Here is a 20,516-nt window from a genome sequence, read left to right as displayed (position 1 = left end):
TTAAAGAACAGTCTGCATTGTAAATTGTTTTGTTACTGGGAGCCTGCATCTTCCCTCACCATTAATTAGCTTGCTGAGCAATTTGTTCAAACACCAGCCCCTCCCCCTGTACCAGCTCCTCCTATCCTGCCTACCCTACCCCTCCATCCGTTCCCACTTATCCTATAGTTTTTCTTTGGTCCACCCAGCTCCTTTTAGTCTGTTAACTCTTATGATTAGGGCCCTCCATCATTACGTACTCACCCTACCTCTTTACCTCACCAGTGCTCCATCTTCAGTCTCCTCGACAATTTCGACTCCTACTTCAGAATTGATGCTGATATTAGTTCTACCAGCTATACCCCTATTTATGCTGTATTTTATCAACACACCCTGTATGTTACTTTGTAATTTTGTTTTCTATGTATGACGCTGTGGACACTTTGTGGCGCCTTATAAATAAACACTACTACTACATTGCATATTTTTATTTATTTTTCACCAATTACCATCTCTTCCAGCCTCTAAGCTGATGAAAGCTATGTATTACTTATTTTGTTTACTGTTTCTGTATCATTATTTGTACCATGTACCTCCACCCCCACTGTGTGCAAAGCCTTTATGCTGTACCATCACTGGCTGCACACCCTGTCAGCAACAAGCTGGCAGGGTGTGCCAGCTATGGAAGAAAAGTGCTATACTAATAAAATTATTATTTTTACTGCTGCCTTTGAGCAGCATGATCAAGATGGCACCACAAATGGCTGCCTAGGAACTCAACTGTCTTGCACACTGCATAGCAACCTAAAACTGTACTGTCCCTGCTTAACTGTTACCTACCTGGCTGTTTGCAATGACCAGTGGCTCCGTTGTTAGCTGCCTAGGCGCTGTGCAGCTCGGCGGGTAGGTGTTCCCTGTGTGATAACTGTACTGTCTCTGCTTATGTTGTTACCTACCTGGCTGTTGCAATGACCAGTGGTGCCGCTGATGGCTGCCTAGGCGATGTGCAGCTCAGCGAATATATGTTCCCTGCGTCTACAATCCCCCTTGCACATCGAGCATATACCTGTATGTGTTATGTATATATTAGTGAGCTGGCCTCCTATTCTCCTCCAGCCCCCCTATAGCCATACACTGGGGTACTGTCCAGCCCCCCTATAGCCACACACTGGGGTACTGTTAGCCATTGTTAGTACCTGCTGGTCCCCTGTGCTCCCCCAGCCCCCCCCCCCCCCCTATTGCCACACACTGGAGACATGCTGAATGTAACACTGCACTAGTGTCCTGTTATGATTATACAGGGTGAACAGCCTGTGGTGTCTGTTATTATTACTATTTATATTATACAGGGGACAAGCATGTAGTGTCTCTTTATTTTTTATTAAACTGGGGGAGCAGTTTATGCTGTCCCTTTATTAATATTATTATTATTATACAGGGGGATCAGGGGTCTCCCAGCCCTCTCTCCCCCCCCCCCCCCACCTCACCTCTAATGGTAATGAAGAAATTGTTTTAAGATGTTTTATTTTGTCTAATCGTGGGTCACGATCGTAGCTCCGGCCTCTTACTGAATTAGGCCATGCCCACTTTTTTTTTTTGAGGGGGGGTGGGGTGGATTTCCATTAATCGATGATGCATGAGGTTGCAATCCTAGTTCCGAGTCACCTCACGATTCCCTGGCAGATTCCCAGAAACACGATAGATCTTATGTGGGTAATTCCACATAATATTTATCATAAGATCTGCAACTCCAGTTTAAAGTTGCTGAGCCTTTTCTATTTGAATGGTGAACTTTGCTGCAGCCCCTCCTCTGCGCCCCCCCCCCCCCCCCCCTTCCCCTCTGGCTGGTACTCTAGTGCATTGCTTTGCCCAGGGCCCAAAATGCTATTAAGACATCCCTGAGGTCAGTAATTTCAGGAATCGTATTACTAACCCTTTACTACAGTATGATCTTTCTGTACTGTGCTACAATAAAATGGACTTCACAAACAGTTTGGTGACTCTATTACTTTATATGCTGATTTATTCATGTGCCTGTAAAAGCAATCAGTTTTATTAAAAATTATCTATTCAAAGGTTTTTATGTGGCAAATGATAATTATAGCTGCTTTTGGCTAATATGCAAATAAATGTCTTTTTCTTTAATGAAACCTAATTACTCTTTACTACTAATCTGTGCAGCACACGCTGTTACTGTTCCAGCTGTTACTTTTAACTTTACAGTTATCTGAAAAAAAATCAAAAGGCTGTGACATATTAGAGCACTGCTTTCACAGTAACTGATGAGCTTGGTATGCAGCCCTGGCTACATTACCATATTCTTTATAGCAGTGCCTACAGAAAAAGGAGAAAGGAACACAGAACTGGTGCATGCAGTATAGAACTCTCATGAGGCAAAAAGGATCACTCTTGTTCTCACAGCATTGACAAGAAATAACTCAAAACTATGGGCCTTATTCTGGTCGATGCCTAAATTTCCGAATTCTTTCGGATGGCGTTTTTTAGCCGTCTGCGCATGCGTGGGCAACGCTATGCGCATGTGCCACGCATGGTCTCCATACTTGTTCTCACTAATACCATACAGAAATGTGCACCGCATTCACTCAGGAAATATGGGCGTAATATGGGCGTCATTCGGAAGTACACAGGGGCGTAGTTTCAAAGTGGGCTAAACTGGGCGTAAACATGGGCGTACACGAGGGAGTGCACTAATTCTGGTACAGTAGGCGTGCATTCGGATAGAACACCGACTGCAAAAGAACCAAAAGGCAGGAAATATGCGGTCTCCATAAGCAAGTATTGCTTTGCGGACACCACTCGGTCATGCGCTAGGCATTCAGATCACCCAATTAGTACGCCCGCACCTGAACCAATGACAGCTGAACACAATACAATCCAATCCAATCCAATTCACTCCTCTACTCATTACTCATTAATTACACTCTTTTCATTGCTTCAATTGGAACCATTGCAGCCTAAATGGACCATTACAAAACACACAAATATATGCTGAAAGCACAGCTGCATTTTTTACACACATTTACACTGCAAGCAATGGACAGAATTTGGTATCACTAATATAAATATACATCCGTCCGTTCTGGCGCTGTAAGACCGTGTAGAATCTTTGTGTGGCCACCGCACACGCACGGTTTGGATGTTGCCCGTAAACACACCCTCTTCTTAGAGAGCGAGTCCCTCCCAATGCGTAGGACCTGTGGGCGTTTCTTCTTACAATGTCCGCACAGCGTGGCGTGCGGTCCGCTCCGAAAGAATTCGGAAATTTACGCACCAGCCAGAATAACCTCCTATATTACGTTAAATGCATCACTGTGTTGAAATAGGCAATTTTAGGCATTAATACCTATATATTATTACTATTGATTATGAAACTTTGATTGTTTTAGAAGGTAAGATATCTCTGGCTCTAACATGCATGCTTTTACCAGAATGTAATACCAACCAGGGGCGGATTGGCCCACCGGGAAACCGGGGCATTTCCCAGTGGGCCAGCCCAAAACTAATTAAAAGGGGCCAGCCGCGCTCCCCCTGGGCTGGCCGGGCCGCAGCACTTTGCCCATATCAAAAATGTCCGCAGGAGGGCTGCTGCGCATGCGCGCGCATCACCTCCCAGCGCCCGTTCTTCCCCCTCTGCCCGGCAGCTGAAGAGCAGCAGCAGCAGGTGAGCCCCCCCCAGGCATACCGCCGCCACCCCCCGGCGCATACCATCTCCGCCACCCGCTCACCACCACCCCCCAGCGCATAAAACCGCCGCTCCTCGCATACGGGGGTGCGGCGCCCTTCCCCGCTCTCTCGGGCCGGTTACGGCCAATACGCCCCTGATACCAACACACAGTCAGGGCCGGTGCAAGGCATCTCAGTTCCCCAAGCAAAGATCTGTGCCGGGGTGGGGGGGGCCTTGTATGCAGCTGCTGCTGACCTGCTCCACAGAGCAGGGGGTGCTGGCACCCATGATTAGCTCCACGGAGGGGGGGGTGAGACTGCAGCTGACCCACTCCACGAGAGAGGTATGCGGACGCCACTGACCTACACCAGGGGGGGGAAGTGTTGGCCACCGCTGACCTCCTCCAGCGTCCACTCCATGGGGTGTGTGCGGCCACCGCTGACCTCCTCCAGCGCCCGCTCAGGTTGAGGGTGCTACCATGGTACTGCTTTACAGTGTGGGGGTTGCATGGTAGTGTGGGGATGAACACTGCCCTGTGCCCTGGCTTAGATGATTGATGGCCTGGTGGCTGCTTTACTGCTTCTCGCACGGCTTCATTCCTATTCAATTCCACCATCCTGTTGCTGGCAATTGCCTAAAGCTGCCTAGTGGTGGCGCTGACCCTGTATACAGTATGCAAACTGACAAATAAATAATAAAAAAGTGTGCATACTGGCCTACCCTCCAAGAAGCTGCGGAAGGCTCACGATTTTTGTGCTAGTTCCCTAAAGCCCCAGAAGTGTAGAGTCAGCCCTCCAACATTCTTTCTGCTTCCTATCGAAGAGGTCAAGATTGTATTTTATTCTCTTTAAAAGGTTTGATGAATTTTCCCCTTGAACATAAATCACATGGCACAAACAAAATAGTATGTAACAAATTGTTAGAATACCTTCATGGTTGTGAGAGAAGGTCAGATTACAAGCAGCGGTAATTAGAAATGTGTGTATGTGAAAGGTTATTACTCACATCATAGGTGTGGTAATTGCAAGTATTGTAGGCATGGATGCCGGCAGATGCTGGGAGGAGTTATACCTATTTCACACTAGCACCTAAATCCCAGGTTTTTGTATTTGATCATGTACAGTATCCGGGCTCCCAACCATGCCATTGACCCATTTGATGCGCTTAACAAAATTAGAAGCTACAAATCCCTCTTGTATATAAAAAGTATGTATAGATAGATTTTTAGTTGAAAAGTTTTTGCCACTTCCTGTTTTTTATTTTTTGCTAATTTCTCAAACTTAATTTAGACATATCTTCAAACAAAAGTAAATGCAAAGGCAACCATCAACTAGTGCGATATGGACACTTTTATGCGATTCTGACGCATTGCTGTGACGGATTGCATGAAAAGTGACACATTGCATGTCATTTTCCTGTGATTATGCTATGAGGTGTGTTCGCCATGCATCACAGTTGTAGATCCTACGGGCTCCCATGAGTAATCATCACAGGCCATAGCCCTTGCTAGAAATGCATAAGATACATTGTATGCAAAAGGACCACAAATAATGTATCATATGCGATCCTGCCTGGCAGATGCCGAGTGAGTTGGCGGGGTATTGCATGCGAGGTACCGCATGCAATACTTTGCCCTATTGGGTGGGGGCCCTAACACAATCTCAGTTAACACAAAATACAGTTTTTTAAATGATTATTTTATTTACTGAAGGAAACAAGTTATGTGATACCATTAGGTCTTGGGTTAAATATCAACTTCTCATTAGTTACTCATTCAACCAATGAAACAAATGAAACGGAAAACTGTAGGTTCAATTATAATAGACACAATCAAGTTTGAGAGCTGCTAGCCCTGTTGCATCTACAGATGTGTCCTGTTACATCCTTGGTGCTATGTTGCAGCAAAGCTGGAATGCTCCTGCTATGCCATTGAATTGAATGGGTGCTGGATCATGCATACACCCACCTCCCATTAACTTCCACGGGACAGGGCAGTGATGCAAACAAGTGTGGCATGCTCGACTTTATTTGCATTGTTGTTACACAATATATGTTGATATATGCAGCAACAATGTAGTGGAATGCATCTGGAAGAGACACTAAAACACAACATTTTCAGCAATGTGAAGTTAGTTGCAAGGTCTCAATGAGCTGCATATACCACAATAAAAAAAAAAATATTCCAAAAGAAGTGAGATAGACAATTATTAAAATAGAAAGGGTCACAAGTCCATTTAAATTTGGCCCATTTCTAATTTTCTAATTAAGTTTCCCTCCTATGTCCCTATAGATTGTAAGCTTGCAGCAGGGCTCTCCTACTTTCAAGTCTGTCTGCTGTTACCTAGTTTGTTCTATCACTGTCTACAATTGTAAAGCATAAAGAAATCTGCTGCGCTATATATGAAACTGTAAATAAACTGTAAAGAAAATGTTTATATATTTAAAGTTTCTTATATAGCACTACAAATTTTGTTGCACTTTACAATAGAAAACAGTGATAAAACAATTGGTCTAGTAACAAACCAACATAAAAGTAGGAGGACCCTGCTCGCAAGCTTCCAATAAATTGCTAATGTTCTGTTACTATGAGGAACCACATAGAGAGCCATTATATTCAAATGGAGAAAGCTAGTAACAGCTAAGAAAATTTTCAAGAATAAACAGACTACCAAAAATCCTCCAAGAGCGCAACTATAACTCATCCATGAAGTCACAACAGAACCCAGGCAAACATCAGGAACTGCAAGGCTCGCTTGTATTATTTAATGGCATCATTCATAATCCCACTGTTGCAAAGATACTATAGAAGAACGGTATCCAAGGGGTAGATAAAAACCACTGCACACCAAAAGGAACATATACGCGTATCTCACATTTGGCAAAAACATATATATCAACATATCCACAATCTACAAGCCTTTTGGGCTAAAGTTCTATGAAATGATAAGTGAAAAATTGACATTTTTGGAGACATGGGTCCCATTCCATGGGTTCCATTAAGCTTACAAACAATGCCACAATATGAGCACTATACCAACAGTCAAACATGATGATAGTAGTGTGATGGAGTGGGGATACTTTGCTGCTTCAGAAATTGGGCAACATTCCATAATTGATAAAACTGAAAAATCTAAAAAGGTGACTATTTGGTCATCAGACTATGAGCTAAAGCTCGTGTGCTGTCAAAAACACAAGAGCAAGTCTAAATCTGAATAACTCATCAGAAGGCCTGGTCAAGGTTCAGACTTGTATCCAATTTAAATATTTTAGTAGGACCTTAAACAGTCAGTTCATTCTTGAAAGCCCTCAAATGTGGCTGAATTGAACAAAGAACGGGACAAATTTCCTCTACAGAAAAATGGAAGACTGATCTCCAGTTATAGAAGTGTTTGGTTGCAATTGTTGCTGCTAAAGGTGGCACAGCTAGTTACAAGGTTAGGGGGTGTGGGCAAATATTTGTGGGACATGATATTTTTTATCACGTTTATTAAATACAGCATTTAATCAGCATGGAATATCATTGTTTATTTCTACAGCATGTCATAGACTGTATATTCTAGAGCTGAATAACAAATGAAATACAGTATCTAGAGCATATATACCTAAATAAATCTGTTCCCCCTTCTATGGCAGTCCCTGCTGCCTGCTTGCCAGGAGGTGGCAGGTGCTTCCTTAAGCCAGCAAAGTGATTGACAGCTTTGCAGACTTGCTTACTTGCAGACATGATTTATGTGGAATGATGAATTCATACAAAGATGCAGAGCCAGTGATGTTACAGTAAATCAAATGTCTATATTCTCAAGTTAGCAATTCATATTTTTGAGATCATGCAAAAATAGTATAAAGAATTTTCTAAGAAAAATACATAAAAATTAAAATAGGTTTCCTGGTTATAATTTAACACCTTAATTTCACAGCATCATTTACAGTCTTGACTGAACATTCTATGAAATATAAATATGATTATTCTGTTGGAGATATATGTGTTATTGTCCCGGTACTGCTAAATCATAAATCTAAGCATGCAAATGTAAAAGTAATTGGTATAATTTTATTCATTAAAACAAACGACTGCATAAAATAAATAACAGCTTATGCAGAAGATGTAACACTGTCCAAAATGTTTCAAAGAAGAGTGAACAAATTTGGTCCGTTAGACCCCACACAGTTCACATTTTCCAGGTCATCCAACAGGTGCACTCATTACCGACTGACACATTTTGAAAGATCCACAGGTGGACCTAATTATTTCACTTGATTCTTTGAGGAGACCTGCAAAAAATGCACTGTGAGGGGTCCTGAGGACCGAGTTTGAGAACCTATGCTGTAGTATACAACACAGCCCTTAATCAGTGACTAAAAGATACATGTTTTATTCTATCAAATAGTGATATATACTGTATAAGGTTAACATAAAAACAGGACTGCAGAGTAGCCTGTAAAATAATTATTAATAACAAGTAGAATTATTTATAACAAGTATTAACTTGTAAGAATATTACCTTATCCATCATATTTTTTCAAAACTAACATTAAGTTGTGCTATGAATTAATCGATACTGAGGAAAAAAAATCAAAAGTACAACCTACCTTTGCAAACTGAGCATTTATCCATTTCGTGAATGTTTTCCTTTGAACATCTTCTCTTTCATCTAAAAACATAAAAATAATACTAGGCTTAGTTAAAGCTACAATACAGGCTGAAACTATGAAACTTTATAACTTTGTAAAAGTCTAAAACTTTCCAGAATGTAAAAAGATTTAGAGCAAATGTATAATAAGATGTTTGTTTGTAAATCAAAATAAACGCACAGTATTCCTATATTTCAGTGACATGTTGCTGCTTAGTAATATTAAATAACTATCTTCAAAATTAACAGGTGCTTTCATTTATACTTAATTGCATTTTCCCCAGAAAACATTTCAAACGGCAAATATTTGTTGTTGGCAGCATGTTTTTTTTTTTTTATATAATTGAATAACAGTTTATTAACGCTTTGAGTGCCAAATGAATTTGTCGAAATAGGTGTGAAGATTGCCAAGCAGACCTTTTTATTCATCATAATGACCCGTGATGTTTACCTTATATAAGAAATATAATCTTTTTTTTTTACACATCATTTTTTAAATTCATATAACAAATGTGAGCGATTTTGGTATTTTTAATAGATATTTTGCACATCTCTCACAGAGATGTTGGCACTCAAAGGGTTAAGAGCCAAAAAATCAAAGCTGGCAATCACATACAGTACAGTAAATTCAAAAAACAATAAAAATAAAACACATTAACCATCACCATCAGACATGATTAGGGAAGAGAATGGAACCAGGTAAGTGATTATTAAAATGAACAGTGCCATTCACATTGTATAATGTAGACCAGTTTTTTTATATAATTTATAGAAATCGGTGTGGCAAAATAAATGGGTATTGGGGGAGTAAAGTGACAGTATGCCAGATGTCCTGTTTCATGTCAGAATTATTATAACTATGTGAAGGGCAAACAGGTATGTTAATTAAGCAGTGTAGGTTTTATCGAAGGATTTTTTTATAACGCTTTTTTTTTTATATACTCTATTCAGTGAGCCAGTTTCTGCTGAGCATCAACTGCATTGAGGAAAGTTTTGGCCATTTCCATAGGGTGGCAAAAGTGAACATGTGTCATCAATTTTTGTGTCTGTTACAAAGCAGATGTCACTTGTTTAAAATATGAGCTGCCCAAGTCTGTTCCTTGGGAAAACAAAGGCTGACATAGATGGGAATGGAATGGAAGGCATAATATCATGTGAAGCACTTACACCATTCACATTAAAAACATGGTCTAAAGGTGCGTACACACGGGGGCGATTTAGTGCAAAATCGCGGGAAATATGGTCGCTGAGCGACCATATTGCCCGCAATGGGAGTGTGCACCGGCGATATATCGCCGGGTGCGCGCTCCTGTTTTTGCCCCTGTGGTGATCGCTGGTCGCAGGAACATGCTCCTGCGACCAGCTGATTACCACTGCCGGGCTCCCCCCGGCAGTTTCTTTTTCATCAGCGACCATCTCTGGTCGCTGATGTAAAGTAGAAACTGAGCAATATATGCTCAGCCATATATTGCTCAGCAATATATGGCTGAGCAATATAGCTCCCCCGTGTGTACACAGCACTAGTTTAAGAACTTCCAGTGAATTCAAAAAAGTTTGAGAATTTTGACAAACTCATTCTAGAGTCACTGTTAAACAAGTTAAATCATCTGTAATAAGGATCATAATTGAGACAGGCTGGAAACCACATTCAGCATGGCCATCATAGGACATGCAGTCATTACTGATTGTTAACATTCAGGAGGCTGTTGACATGTTCACACTGTTAATATACCAACATTCCCAATGCTTACACTGACATAATGTCAGTGGTTTATAACACAGAAGCAAAGTTCATATGTACAACTTATTGTGTATAAGGTAAGATCAAGTAATGTAAGCATTAAGAGATAGGTTGACATTATCTTCTCAGCTTGCGGAACTGTAATATATTGTATATATTTGCTATCAATATTTTTCTACAATACATTTTATTTTTTATATTTTGCCTCAAATAAATGGTTCAAGAATACTGGTTCCCAAAGACAGTCCTCAAAGCACCTAACAGTCCAGGTTTTTAGGCTATTCATGGTTAGCTAAAGGTGACTTAATTAGTACCCTAGTTAATTTGTGCACAAACATGGATAGCCATAACACCTGTATTGTTGGATTTCCTTGAAGACTGCAATTGGGAACCACTGCATTGGACACAAATATTTATCTGTGAATCATTCTTCACTAATGGGTCACAGTTTTGTAATGTTTGTGTTTTCAATTAAAAAGTACCAAGAGAACCCAACATTTTCTGTACTATTCACACAATGGGTAGATGTGAGCCTTAACAAGAGATAAACGCAAGGGTGATAAAGAGAGATAAAAGTCCAGCTCCTTACTGACTTTTTTGAAACACAGCCTGTAACATGGCAGTTAGGAGGTGATTGGGTGGGCATATATCTCTCTTTAGCACCCTTGCATTTATCTCTTGTTAAGGCTGCCCCATTGTACCAAGATGCCACATTTGGGCAATGGTACTAATTTATTTGCAAAAAAAAAGAGAGCTTGGAATGAAACAGCCACAATAAAATCTTAAAAGTTATTTTTATATCATCACATTTATGTCAGCGAAGAATTCTTACAATTTTTTTTCTTTACTGTCATATCATAGTCTGCAATATTAGGCTAATTGGAGAAAACGCTATTAAGCTTGATGTATGTTTATCTCCCACTATTTACAACTTTGATGACACAAATTGAAATGAGTTCCTGTAATTTGCATGCCTTAATAGCTTTGAATGTCTGGTTGATTATTCATCATTCAAATTAATATTAAATATGTTACTGCATACAGTATAATTCAAATATCCAAAAAACATAATATAAAAATTAAAATGAACTTGGACTCTATAAATTCAAATCTAATATCAAAAGGTTTGATATCGACTTTTTCTGTAGTTCATCAATTATAATGCAAAATGCACTACTGGTTTTTATGTTCACATAAAAATACTGTAATAAGCAATACGCATCTGTACAATGACTTTGGATCCATGATTTTAAAGTTATTCCTAGTTATTTTTCTTGAAAAATTGGTACTTGTTACCTAGCACGGCGCCCATCGCATGGCATTGCGTACCGTTATTAGTGCTGTGCGATGCGATCTCCATGTTAAATGCACAGAAGTGCTTGTACAATTAAATATCGCATAGGATTGCATGCCAACAAATGGCATGCGATGCGATATTTCATTGTACAAGCACCCATGCCATGAGATGTGATGGGTGCTTACAATGAGATTTAACCCCCAGTATCCACGGCATCCCGAAGCGTGGCGAGCGCAGTGGTACGTGTCCTCTGACCTTTTCATACCCCCACTATCCACGCCGGCATGGAGTTGATTATAGATAGTGTGGCGAGCGCAGCGAAGCATGGCTTAGTGGATGCGTACCGCCACCCCTCGTGGCGCTTGCTGCGCTCGACGCGCTTCGGGTTGGCGTTGATAGTGGGGGTGGCGTTGACACTGGGGGTGACACTAAATGATGGAATCACATTGTAAGCACCCATCTGTGTGCTTGTACAATTAAAAATCGCATTGCATGCCGCAATATTGCCGTATGATGGAATCGTGGGCGCCGTGCTAGGAAATAAGTACCGAAAAATTAAACAAGGTCCTATCACACTTTGATATTCCTATTAGCTGAAATAGATAAAAAATTAAACAACTGAAAATACCAATAGAAAACATATAACTAAAACTATGATATCAATATACTTTGTAAACATATTGGTTGTTTTTTTATAATATTCTTTATTTAAAAATGTATGCAGCACTGAAAATAAATTACTAATGGTACCCATACACATATGCGATTTGATGCGATGGAACATGTCCTATCGCATCCGAACGCTTATTATGGTGCCAAAGTTCTTTTTTCCAGCTCCGCATGTTGCATGCCACTAACAATGCCATGTTGAGTGGTGTTGAGTGGGCTGGCAGCAGGCATCAATGTAGTGGAGCACTGTGCAGGGGGGCTGACGGATGGCAGTATTCAGCGGTAGGCGTCAGAATTTGAAAAAACAATTTAAAACACTGGGCAGCCCTCAGCTTGACTGAAAGAGCTCTCAGCCAATCAGAGGCCTCACATTCAGGTGGCCACTGATTGGCTGAGAGAGCTCTCAGAAACAAAATGTTTTTTTTTTTAAATTCCACTGCCCGCCGCTGACCACCGCTACACGCTAGCCCTCCTGCACAGTCCTTCACAGTGCAGCCCACCGCCAGCACTCCTGCCACCCTCTCACTGAAACTGCCCCCCCCCCCCCCACCAATGCTCCTGCCACCCACCACTCATGATAGCATTACGAGCGATAGTATGTGGTTAAAAACCTCGATGCAACAATGGACCGGCAGGCTCATGCATTGCGTCAGTTGACACATTCCGCGTGCATACAATCCTTCCTTTTATCACACAGATGCAGTAGAAATCGAAAGATTATATGCAATATCGCCCTAGTGTGTGGGCACCATTACAATGACATCAAACAAAGGGTTAACATGACCCTGTTCTGTTATACTTATGCTCTAAGAGGTGTGGGGAGTAACTGAGACTTGAAGAAGGGGAATAGTAAATGTTGTTGCTAGTTGGGAAAGTGTGTTTGGTTATTGTAGGGCAGAAACATGATAAACCCCACATATTAAAGCTGATATGAAATTTAGTGACACTATTGGTGGTGTGGGGCTGCATGGTTACAATGAGGACAGACAATGGAAGATAGACACATGAAACATAAATTAGTAGTTGCAAAAATATCAAATAAAGTAAATTGCCCTTAAAGTATAGAAGATATTAATAGATTGTTCGATATTTTATACTTTCTATGCCAAGTTCTGTAATATACTCTAGTTTATACTGTAAAACAGCAATGATGGAAAATTATATATTTAGGTGCACCTGCCATCCCTTAATGGGCTAAATCAGTGTTTTACAAACTGGATCATCAAGGCACCCTAACAATCCAGGTTTGAAAGATATCAGTGCTTGAGCACAGGTGGCATAATTAGTATATCTGTCATTTGCATGTAAACATCTGCACTTAAGTATTCAGGGGGCGTGCAAGCTGAAATGCCAGTGCCAGCAGCCGACTTGCCCGAATAGCGCTACATTTGAATAGCTCCATTGGACGCCCTCTAGTGGCTGACAGTTGAGCAAAATTTTGAATACGGCTCTTAGGGTGCATTGAGGATAGAAATTGTGAAACGCTGTGCTAAACAAGTTTTCTATATTTATGAATCTAGGAGAGGAACTACTATAATCAGCAGGCAAGATATGTCTCAAATGGCAAATAACAACCTTTGTGTAAAAGTCAAATTTTAGCTTATTTGCTGGTCATAAAGTTTTTTTCTAAAGGTGGATTTCTCTTTTCAAATCATAAAATAGCTTAAAAAATTGTAAATATCCTTTGCGCTTTTCAGTGAGGCTTTCTTAAATGGCATTTTCCGGTACAACTTTTCTCCATCATATGAATCATTTATAGAGAACCAGAATAGGAGATAACCTAAGAAAATCAAAACCATAATATTTCACAGCAAAACTTTGTCAAATCAAATATTTATAACTTTTGTCTAGAAATAAACTTTTTAACCTAATGCTTTGTTTATAAAGGGGCAAGTTCTGCCAATAACTAGAACACATATAGAAGCCAGGATATGAAAACATCAGGACATATTATATGCAAAGAGCACTTACTGTAGCTGAAAGTAAAAAAAAAATGCTCACTGACAGGCATCATTGCTGAGACTGGTTACTTAGAATATTCAATTCATACAATAGATTTTCGGCATTGTCGCTGATCCTTACTAATTTGAGTGCAATCCATTTTTTAGTTCTAAAGTTGGAATTTTCTTTTTTTTTTTTTTAATCCCTACATTGCATACAGATTCAAAAATGTTTTTAAAAATGTCCTGAATTATGTTATGAAATAAAAACTTCTAGACATTATTTGATAAAAACTGATTACAAATATGAACTTTATTAAAAAGAGTCATGCTTCCCATCTTTAAATGTATAACACAATATAGAGCATCAAAAAGACTAAAGCGTGTAATTCAGAGGCAATTATAGGGTGCAGATTTCAAAACAGGTTGTTCAAAGTAGATTGATTGATCCATTTTGGCATCTGTCATTTCCAAAAATTATGTAGACTGTGGCTTAGTCCTAGGATTATGAAAGTGAATTATGGCTAAACATATAATTAGTTATTTTAAACCTTGGATAAAAATAGACTAAACTTCAGAAGGGAAGGTATTTGCTAAATACTGTTTCAGCTAAATACTGTGCAAGCATTGCAAGTTGCAGCAATCAATTATATAGTTGGACACAAACTACAGTTACGTAAAAAAAAGTTTAATTGTTGTTAAATCCCCAAAGCAAAAGGCTGACTAAAGGCAATCCTCAGTGTTCTGCCCGTTTTGGTTTTAATTTCTATATTACTCAGCAAAGCTTATTATATGTACACAAAGGGTTCCAAAAATGTATTTAAAGATTATGGGGGATATTCTGGTTTATTCACTCCCATGCGTGTTCACACAGGAGAGCGTGGTTTTGCATCGGCGCATGTGCAGACACAAGTGTCAGCTTTGAGGTGTATTCAATTCCGCTGCGAGGGGGGTTTGTACAAGGGGGGTTTGGCAAGGATGGCTTATTTTTGGCAAGGAAAAGCCTTCCCTGCTGTCCAGCCCCCTTGCTGAATTCAATGTTTACCTGGAATCTTAGCAGAGGACGGCGAGTATCCCTTTCAATTGCGAGGTTTGCCACAAATGCAGCAAGTCCACTGCATTTTGTGGCAAGCCCGCCGTTTTAATGGGCAACTTCCCATTTCCACCTCGCTGAAAAGAACCAGGTGGAAACGGCGAGTGAAGGGGAGGCAGTTGAATACTGTGATGGTGCTGCTCACCATCATAGATCTCTGTCAAAAGCATTTAATACCACCCTTTGTCTACATTGTCATGATGATGGGTGCATTTTTATATGTTGCTGCCTAGAGTGACAGTTCCATCTGCACCATTGTTCATCTGGTCCTGCAAAGAAGTGTTCATTTTCCCTTTAGGACATGTGTTTAGTCAAGGCAAGCCAGGGCAGTGTTTTTGTTTACTTTGTACTATGGCAGATGCTATTTGATCATCTCAATAAAAAGGGCAGATTATTTCTGTATAGTTGATGAGGGATCCTCACATCATAGCCTTGTTGTCATGCCAGATAAACTGTGTGATATGTTGTTAGTGACATTAACATTGAAAGCATCTGTAATAGCTTTTCTCAGTTCTTTTACTGAGAATCAGCATATTTAAAACTGAAATTGGAGGAAATTACTGTATGATTTTAGGGCAATGGAAATTGAAAGGGAGACAGCAGCTGCAAGAAAGAGAAAATTGAATACATAGTTTGTCCCACAGACAGGTTCTGTACCTCTGCTTGTATAAGCGGCATCTTCATACCGTGTAAACAAAACATTAATTTATTCAGTTATGCAGCATACTTGCCTACTTTTGAAAATGAGTTTCAGGGAGATTATAGTTGGTAATAGAATTTTGCAAAGCGCCCCCATTGAGGGGGCGTGTTCTGCTCCATCCAAAGGGCGTGTCTAGTTCCATATATGGAGAGATTGTGAAAAGAGATTGTGAACGTGGCACCTAGAAGCGTGGCTGTGCACTGCTACATCTGAGAGGAACCTTTTAAAATGACTTATATTCAAATGTAGATGAGCCCCAAAGCAGTTCGTAAGAGCTACTATACTTGGTAAAGTCCTGGGAAATGGTGCAGATGAATCAATGTATATGCCTCTCTCTCTCAATCCTTTTTTCCCCAAAAATGTAACAGTGTAATGTAGGCTAGGTGAAATGAGGGAGATTGCTAGACTAATGAGGGAGAGAGGGAGATTGCTGATATTTCAGGGAGTCTCCTGCAGAATGCAGGAGGGTAGGCAACTATGTTATGCAGTAATGTAACTAATCTAAGAAGTAGATTAAGTAATGATAAGTCTATGCTTTGGAAACAAAACTGTAGTATGGGCAAGGTAGAGTTTATAAACTGGTAATATTACAGTGATAAAGGTGATAAAATATACTGTAATCCTGGTTTGAGTAAGTAAAGCAAATCTGCTCATAGTTAGTTCATGTAGAAGGTTCATGGAAGGCAGTAGCAGCTTTTTGCATTCTGGGGATGGAAGTTTTGCCTATGAAGGTGATGTGAGGCTCCAAAGATCAATATCAGGAAGCATAACCAGTTTAGAGTAGAAAATTTGACCTTGCTCTAATTTTATGACATATGTAAGCTCAGGGTTTTATCTACTAAAACGAACTATGAATTTATGGTGGTTTTGCTGTGTTGCTTTGAAATGCAGTAAATCTGTAGTGTATATAATGGCCGTCGCTACCATTAGACAGCTGCCTAGGGCGATGAGAAAGTGCTGATGTTTCTGCCTATCACAAAATTAAGGATATTTATTAGGATGACATCCTTGTACTTAATGCAGGGGGCAGCTGCAAATCTTCTATGACAATGCCTCTCTACAATTTTACTTGAGTGGCTGAAAAAATGGGTAATGGTTGCAGTGTGGAGTTGTGGAAGGGGGTAGTAGGTTGAAGATTTTCTTACTGCACCGAGAAGCCTTACACAAACACTGGTGTATGTGAACACTTAAAGTTAAAAATAGAAAATCCACCTCTTTATAATCAATTTACAGAACAATAATTCTGCAATCAAAAGGGCCAAATTACTGTATGTAGCCAGTAGCAGGTGAAGGAAAGAAAAAAAATGTTTTACATGTATAGGATATTTAAATGTAATTTCTGGGGCAGATGTATGACCATTCAATATGGGGGAGAAGGGGCATCAGTGCATGTTATGTGCACTGATACCGCTTCATCCTCATGTATGATGGAGCCAGCATGCGGTAAATGATAGGGGTGCTATCTATATGATAGCAGGCCGAATGTATGAACAGTCAGCATCGCTGACCATTCCGCCCAATGCTGGTTTTGGCTTCGCCAGCAGCAGGCTGGCAAAGCCATATCTAAACAGCAGGGACAGCGCTGTCCCTGCTGTTAGCTCTGAGCTGCGCTGGGGATCTCGTGTGAGTAGCGAGATCCCGCACATGCCCAGTGCAGCCGGCCGGGGGACAGGAGACAGTGCATCAGTGTAAACTGATGCGCTATCTCCAGGAGGGGACATCACCGGAGGGGGGAGTTAGTGCTCCCCCGCTTTGGCAGACAAGATGTTAATACATCCCAATGGGTTATAAGCTTGTTTTTACTTGAAATTGTGAGTGTATCCAATAAATTCAGTGTGATTTTTTTTTTACCATACAATATTGCACTATGTTTCTATCAAGCTCCTTTAGGAATGAAAGGGCTGATCTTGGTCGGAGGAAAAAAATATTTTTTGATATGCGCATTAATCTTGCTTAAATGTGAGTGGATTTGTGTGAAAATAAATCATACCCAATGCTAAGACAGTATAGCACTATGGTCTTTTTCTTGCTTTCCGAGTTTTTTTAGATAACAATTCTCCACCATTAAGAACAAGAATTTGTTTTTCTGTGTAACTATATAACTTTCCCCGTATTTTGGGAACCAGGACCTGTCCTTGAGCCTGGTTCTGGTTGTTTTGCCCAGTGAATTTCCAAAACCAGGACCGGCTCTTTGAGCCCGGGGCAGGTGACGGCCGTGGGGGGGACCCCATGCCATTTTTTTCAAATTATTTTTATTTTCTATTTTTTACACACTGCAGCCTGCATGGCTCTGACTGATCCATGCAGGCTGTCGACTCATATTTGGATTAGCGGCTGTATATACGGCCACTAAATATGAATATGAAATGGACGAATACACCCGTCTATGTCATTGGCAAAACATGGATCAGTAAATACAGTCTGGCAGATTAGTAAATCAGCCCTATTTACGAATCGTAGTTTGCATAAAATACGTCCGATTCTGGTTGTATTAAGAATACGAATATGACTAGACTTAGTTTTATTCGTATTCTTAGTAAATTTACCCCAATGTGTTTAAGTTTACGAGTGTGGATTGGGTAGAATTTTTTATATTCCATCCAATGTGATAAATATGTCCCTAAACATTTTACATACCAGACCTTATTTATGATGTATACGTAATACATTGGGTTGGCTAGATGTTCCAAACAGCGGTCCTCAAGATGCACGTTTAAAGAGAGATACTGTAGCCAAAAAGTATATATCTGAAGAGGTACACTGTGTAAACAGAAAAACCTAGGATCAAAATTGCACACTTCCGAATTAGATTGGCCATTTTCATTAAAATGCACTCGGTTTAGCCTAATATCTGACAAATTAACCATGAGTGAAAGGTAGAACTGTTATTATAAGTTTTCTCCTGAAGTAGTACTATAAAGCACAAAATCTAACTTTAATAATTTCTGAAAAACTAAGAGCTTTCACGCTATTACTGGACTCCCTATGTTCTCTGGCACCTCTGCATCCTGGTTCCCTCTACTAGTGTCTTTCCTGCAGCCAATCACTGCTGATCAGGCAGCTTGGCAGCACCACCCACCCCGTGATGGCAAAGAGCTGCAGCCACTGGGGAAGAGTAAAAAGCAGCCTATACCTTCCCAGTGTACACCAGATTACTGCAGGGAAGAGCAGCCATTGGGAAAATGTAAACTTACAATGATCCAATCATCAATGGGCCGATATATCTGCCACCATGTTTAAATTAAGTTTATTAAATCATTTATATCATTCAAATAAAATTGTGTCGAAAATGTTTTAAATAAACGTTCATAATGAAATTCATTCATGCTCCTACCCCCTAGCCAGAATTCAGGTGAATTCTGCACAAATTGAGCAAAAGAAGATTGTGAGCTGCACCTCAGTCATAGCTTTTTCCAGATATGGAGCCTAATTCATTATTGTATGGAATTACAGCTGTGCAATTCCATTGGGTTTGTAAGAATTAGGCTTATAATACATTGGTAGTGAGATGCCACATAAATTGGGACAAGAAATCGAAGCAGGTTGGAAGAAGTGTTCAGTATGGACCTCAAATGTAGAGAATTTAAGGGACAGTTCTGGGGGTATGAGTTTGTAGGAGTACCTAGAAGGTAAGAAGACCCCAACTGCACCACCATGGTGACCCCAGGGTTTGAAGGGTATGAGAATGTGAGGTCCCAAGCTGATAGGGCAGCAGTATGGGGGTTATTCTAGTTCACTCTTTCTGACAAAATCCTTCTTAGATGGACAAAACCATGTGCACTGCAGGTGGGGCAGATGTAACATGTGCAGAGAGAATTAGATTTGGGTGGGGTTTTACTTCAAAGTGAGATGTATATTGCAGTGTAAAAATAATGCAGCCAGTATTTACCCTGCACAGAAACAAAATAACTCACCCACATCTAATTCTCACTGCACATTTTACAACTGCCCCCCTGCAGCACACATGGTTTTGTCCATTTAAGAAGGATTTTGTCATAAAGAGTGAACTAGAATAACCCCCTATATGTAGTGTAAGATCAGATGATCCAGGTTTCAGTGATGGCTAGGAGATGCAGGGAATAAAAAGATCATGAGTGGGGACTAGTTTGTTACAGACAGTGAGAATGACAGTGTGTAGGTGTACTGGTTATGGTATAAAACATCTACAGTGTCTAGGTCTACAATCATAAGGCCGACCACTAATGGTCGACGGTCACAAGGTCGACAGGGTCTAAAGGTTGACATTGAAAAGGTCGACAGGGTCCAAATGTCGACAGTCAAAAGATTGACAGGGTCAAAAGGTCGACAGGTAAAAGGTCCACATGGTTAAAAGGTCAACATAAAAAGGTCAACATGGTAAAAAGGTTGACATCCAAAAGGTCGACATGGAAAAAGGTCAACGTGAGTTTTGGGTGTTTTTAGGGTGTCTGTGTTGACATAGGTCGACATGGACATTGTCTAAGTGTACCGCATCCCCTTGCATGGCTCGGTTTCTTGCTGTGCTCGGCACAGTATTTTATTCTCCCTCCACGCCCTAGTGGATGGTAGGGCATGAAATACCGCCTGTCGGCAGATGTCGGCAAAAAAAAATAGTAAAAAAATGCATGCCCACCTTTTTCATGTCGACCTTTTATATGTCGACATTTTGACCATGTCGACCTTTTGACCATGTCACCTATTACCTGTTGACCTTTAAACCATGTCGACCTTTTGACTGACGACCTTTAGACCCTGTTGACCTATTGTCTGTCGCCCTTTAAACCCTGTTGACCTTTTGACTG

The 20,516-nt window shown here is 40.4% G+C and overlaps 1 protein-coding gene across 13 annotated transcripts in view; it reads right to left on the bottom strand.

Annotated features, from left to right (window-relative positions):
• DMD (dystrophin) overlaps positions 1–20,516 on the bottom strand; it is a 1,973,025-nt gene that overhangs the window by 1,706,396 nt on the left and 246,113 nt on the right. For all 13 annotated transcript variants that reach the window (XR_014470468.1, XM_083174338.1, XM_083174337.1 and 10 more), the window contains one exon: positions 8,255–8,316. Coding sequence is in view for 12 of the 13 variants with exons in the window: in XM_083174338.1 (XP_083030464.1) it covers positions 8,255–8,316 (62 nt within the window). In the remaining variant the exon portion in view is untranslated. The remainder of the gene's footprint in view (positions 1–8,254; positions 8,317–20,516) is intronic.

Source organism: Crinia signifera, chromosome 2 (assembly GCF_055691185.1).
Source record: "Crinia signifera chromosome 2, ASM5569118v1, whole genome shotgun sequence".
NCBI classification, from domain to species: domain Eukaryota; kingdom Metazoa; phylum Chordata; class Amphibia; order Anura; family Myobatrachidae; genus Crinia; species Crinia signifera.
Note: the sequence above shows the minus strand (reverse complement) of the source record. Positions and strands in the feature narration are given on the sequence as shown.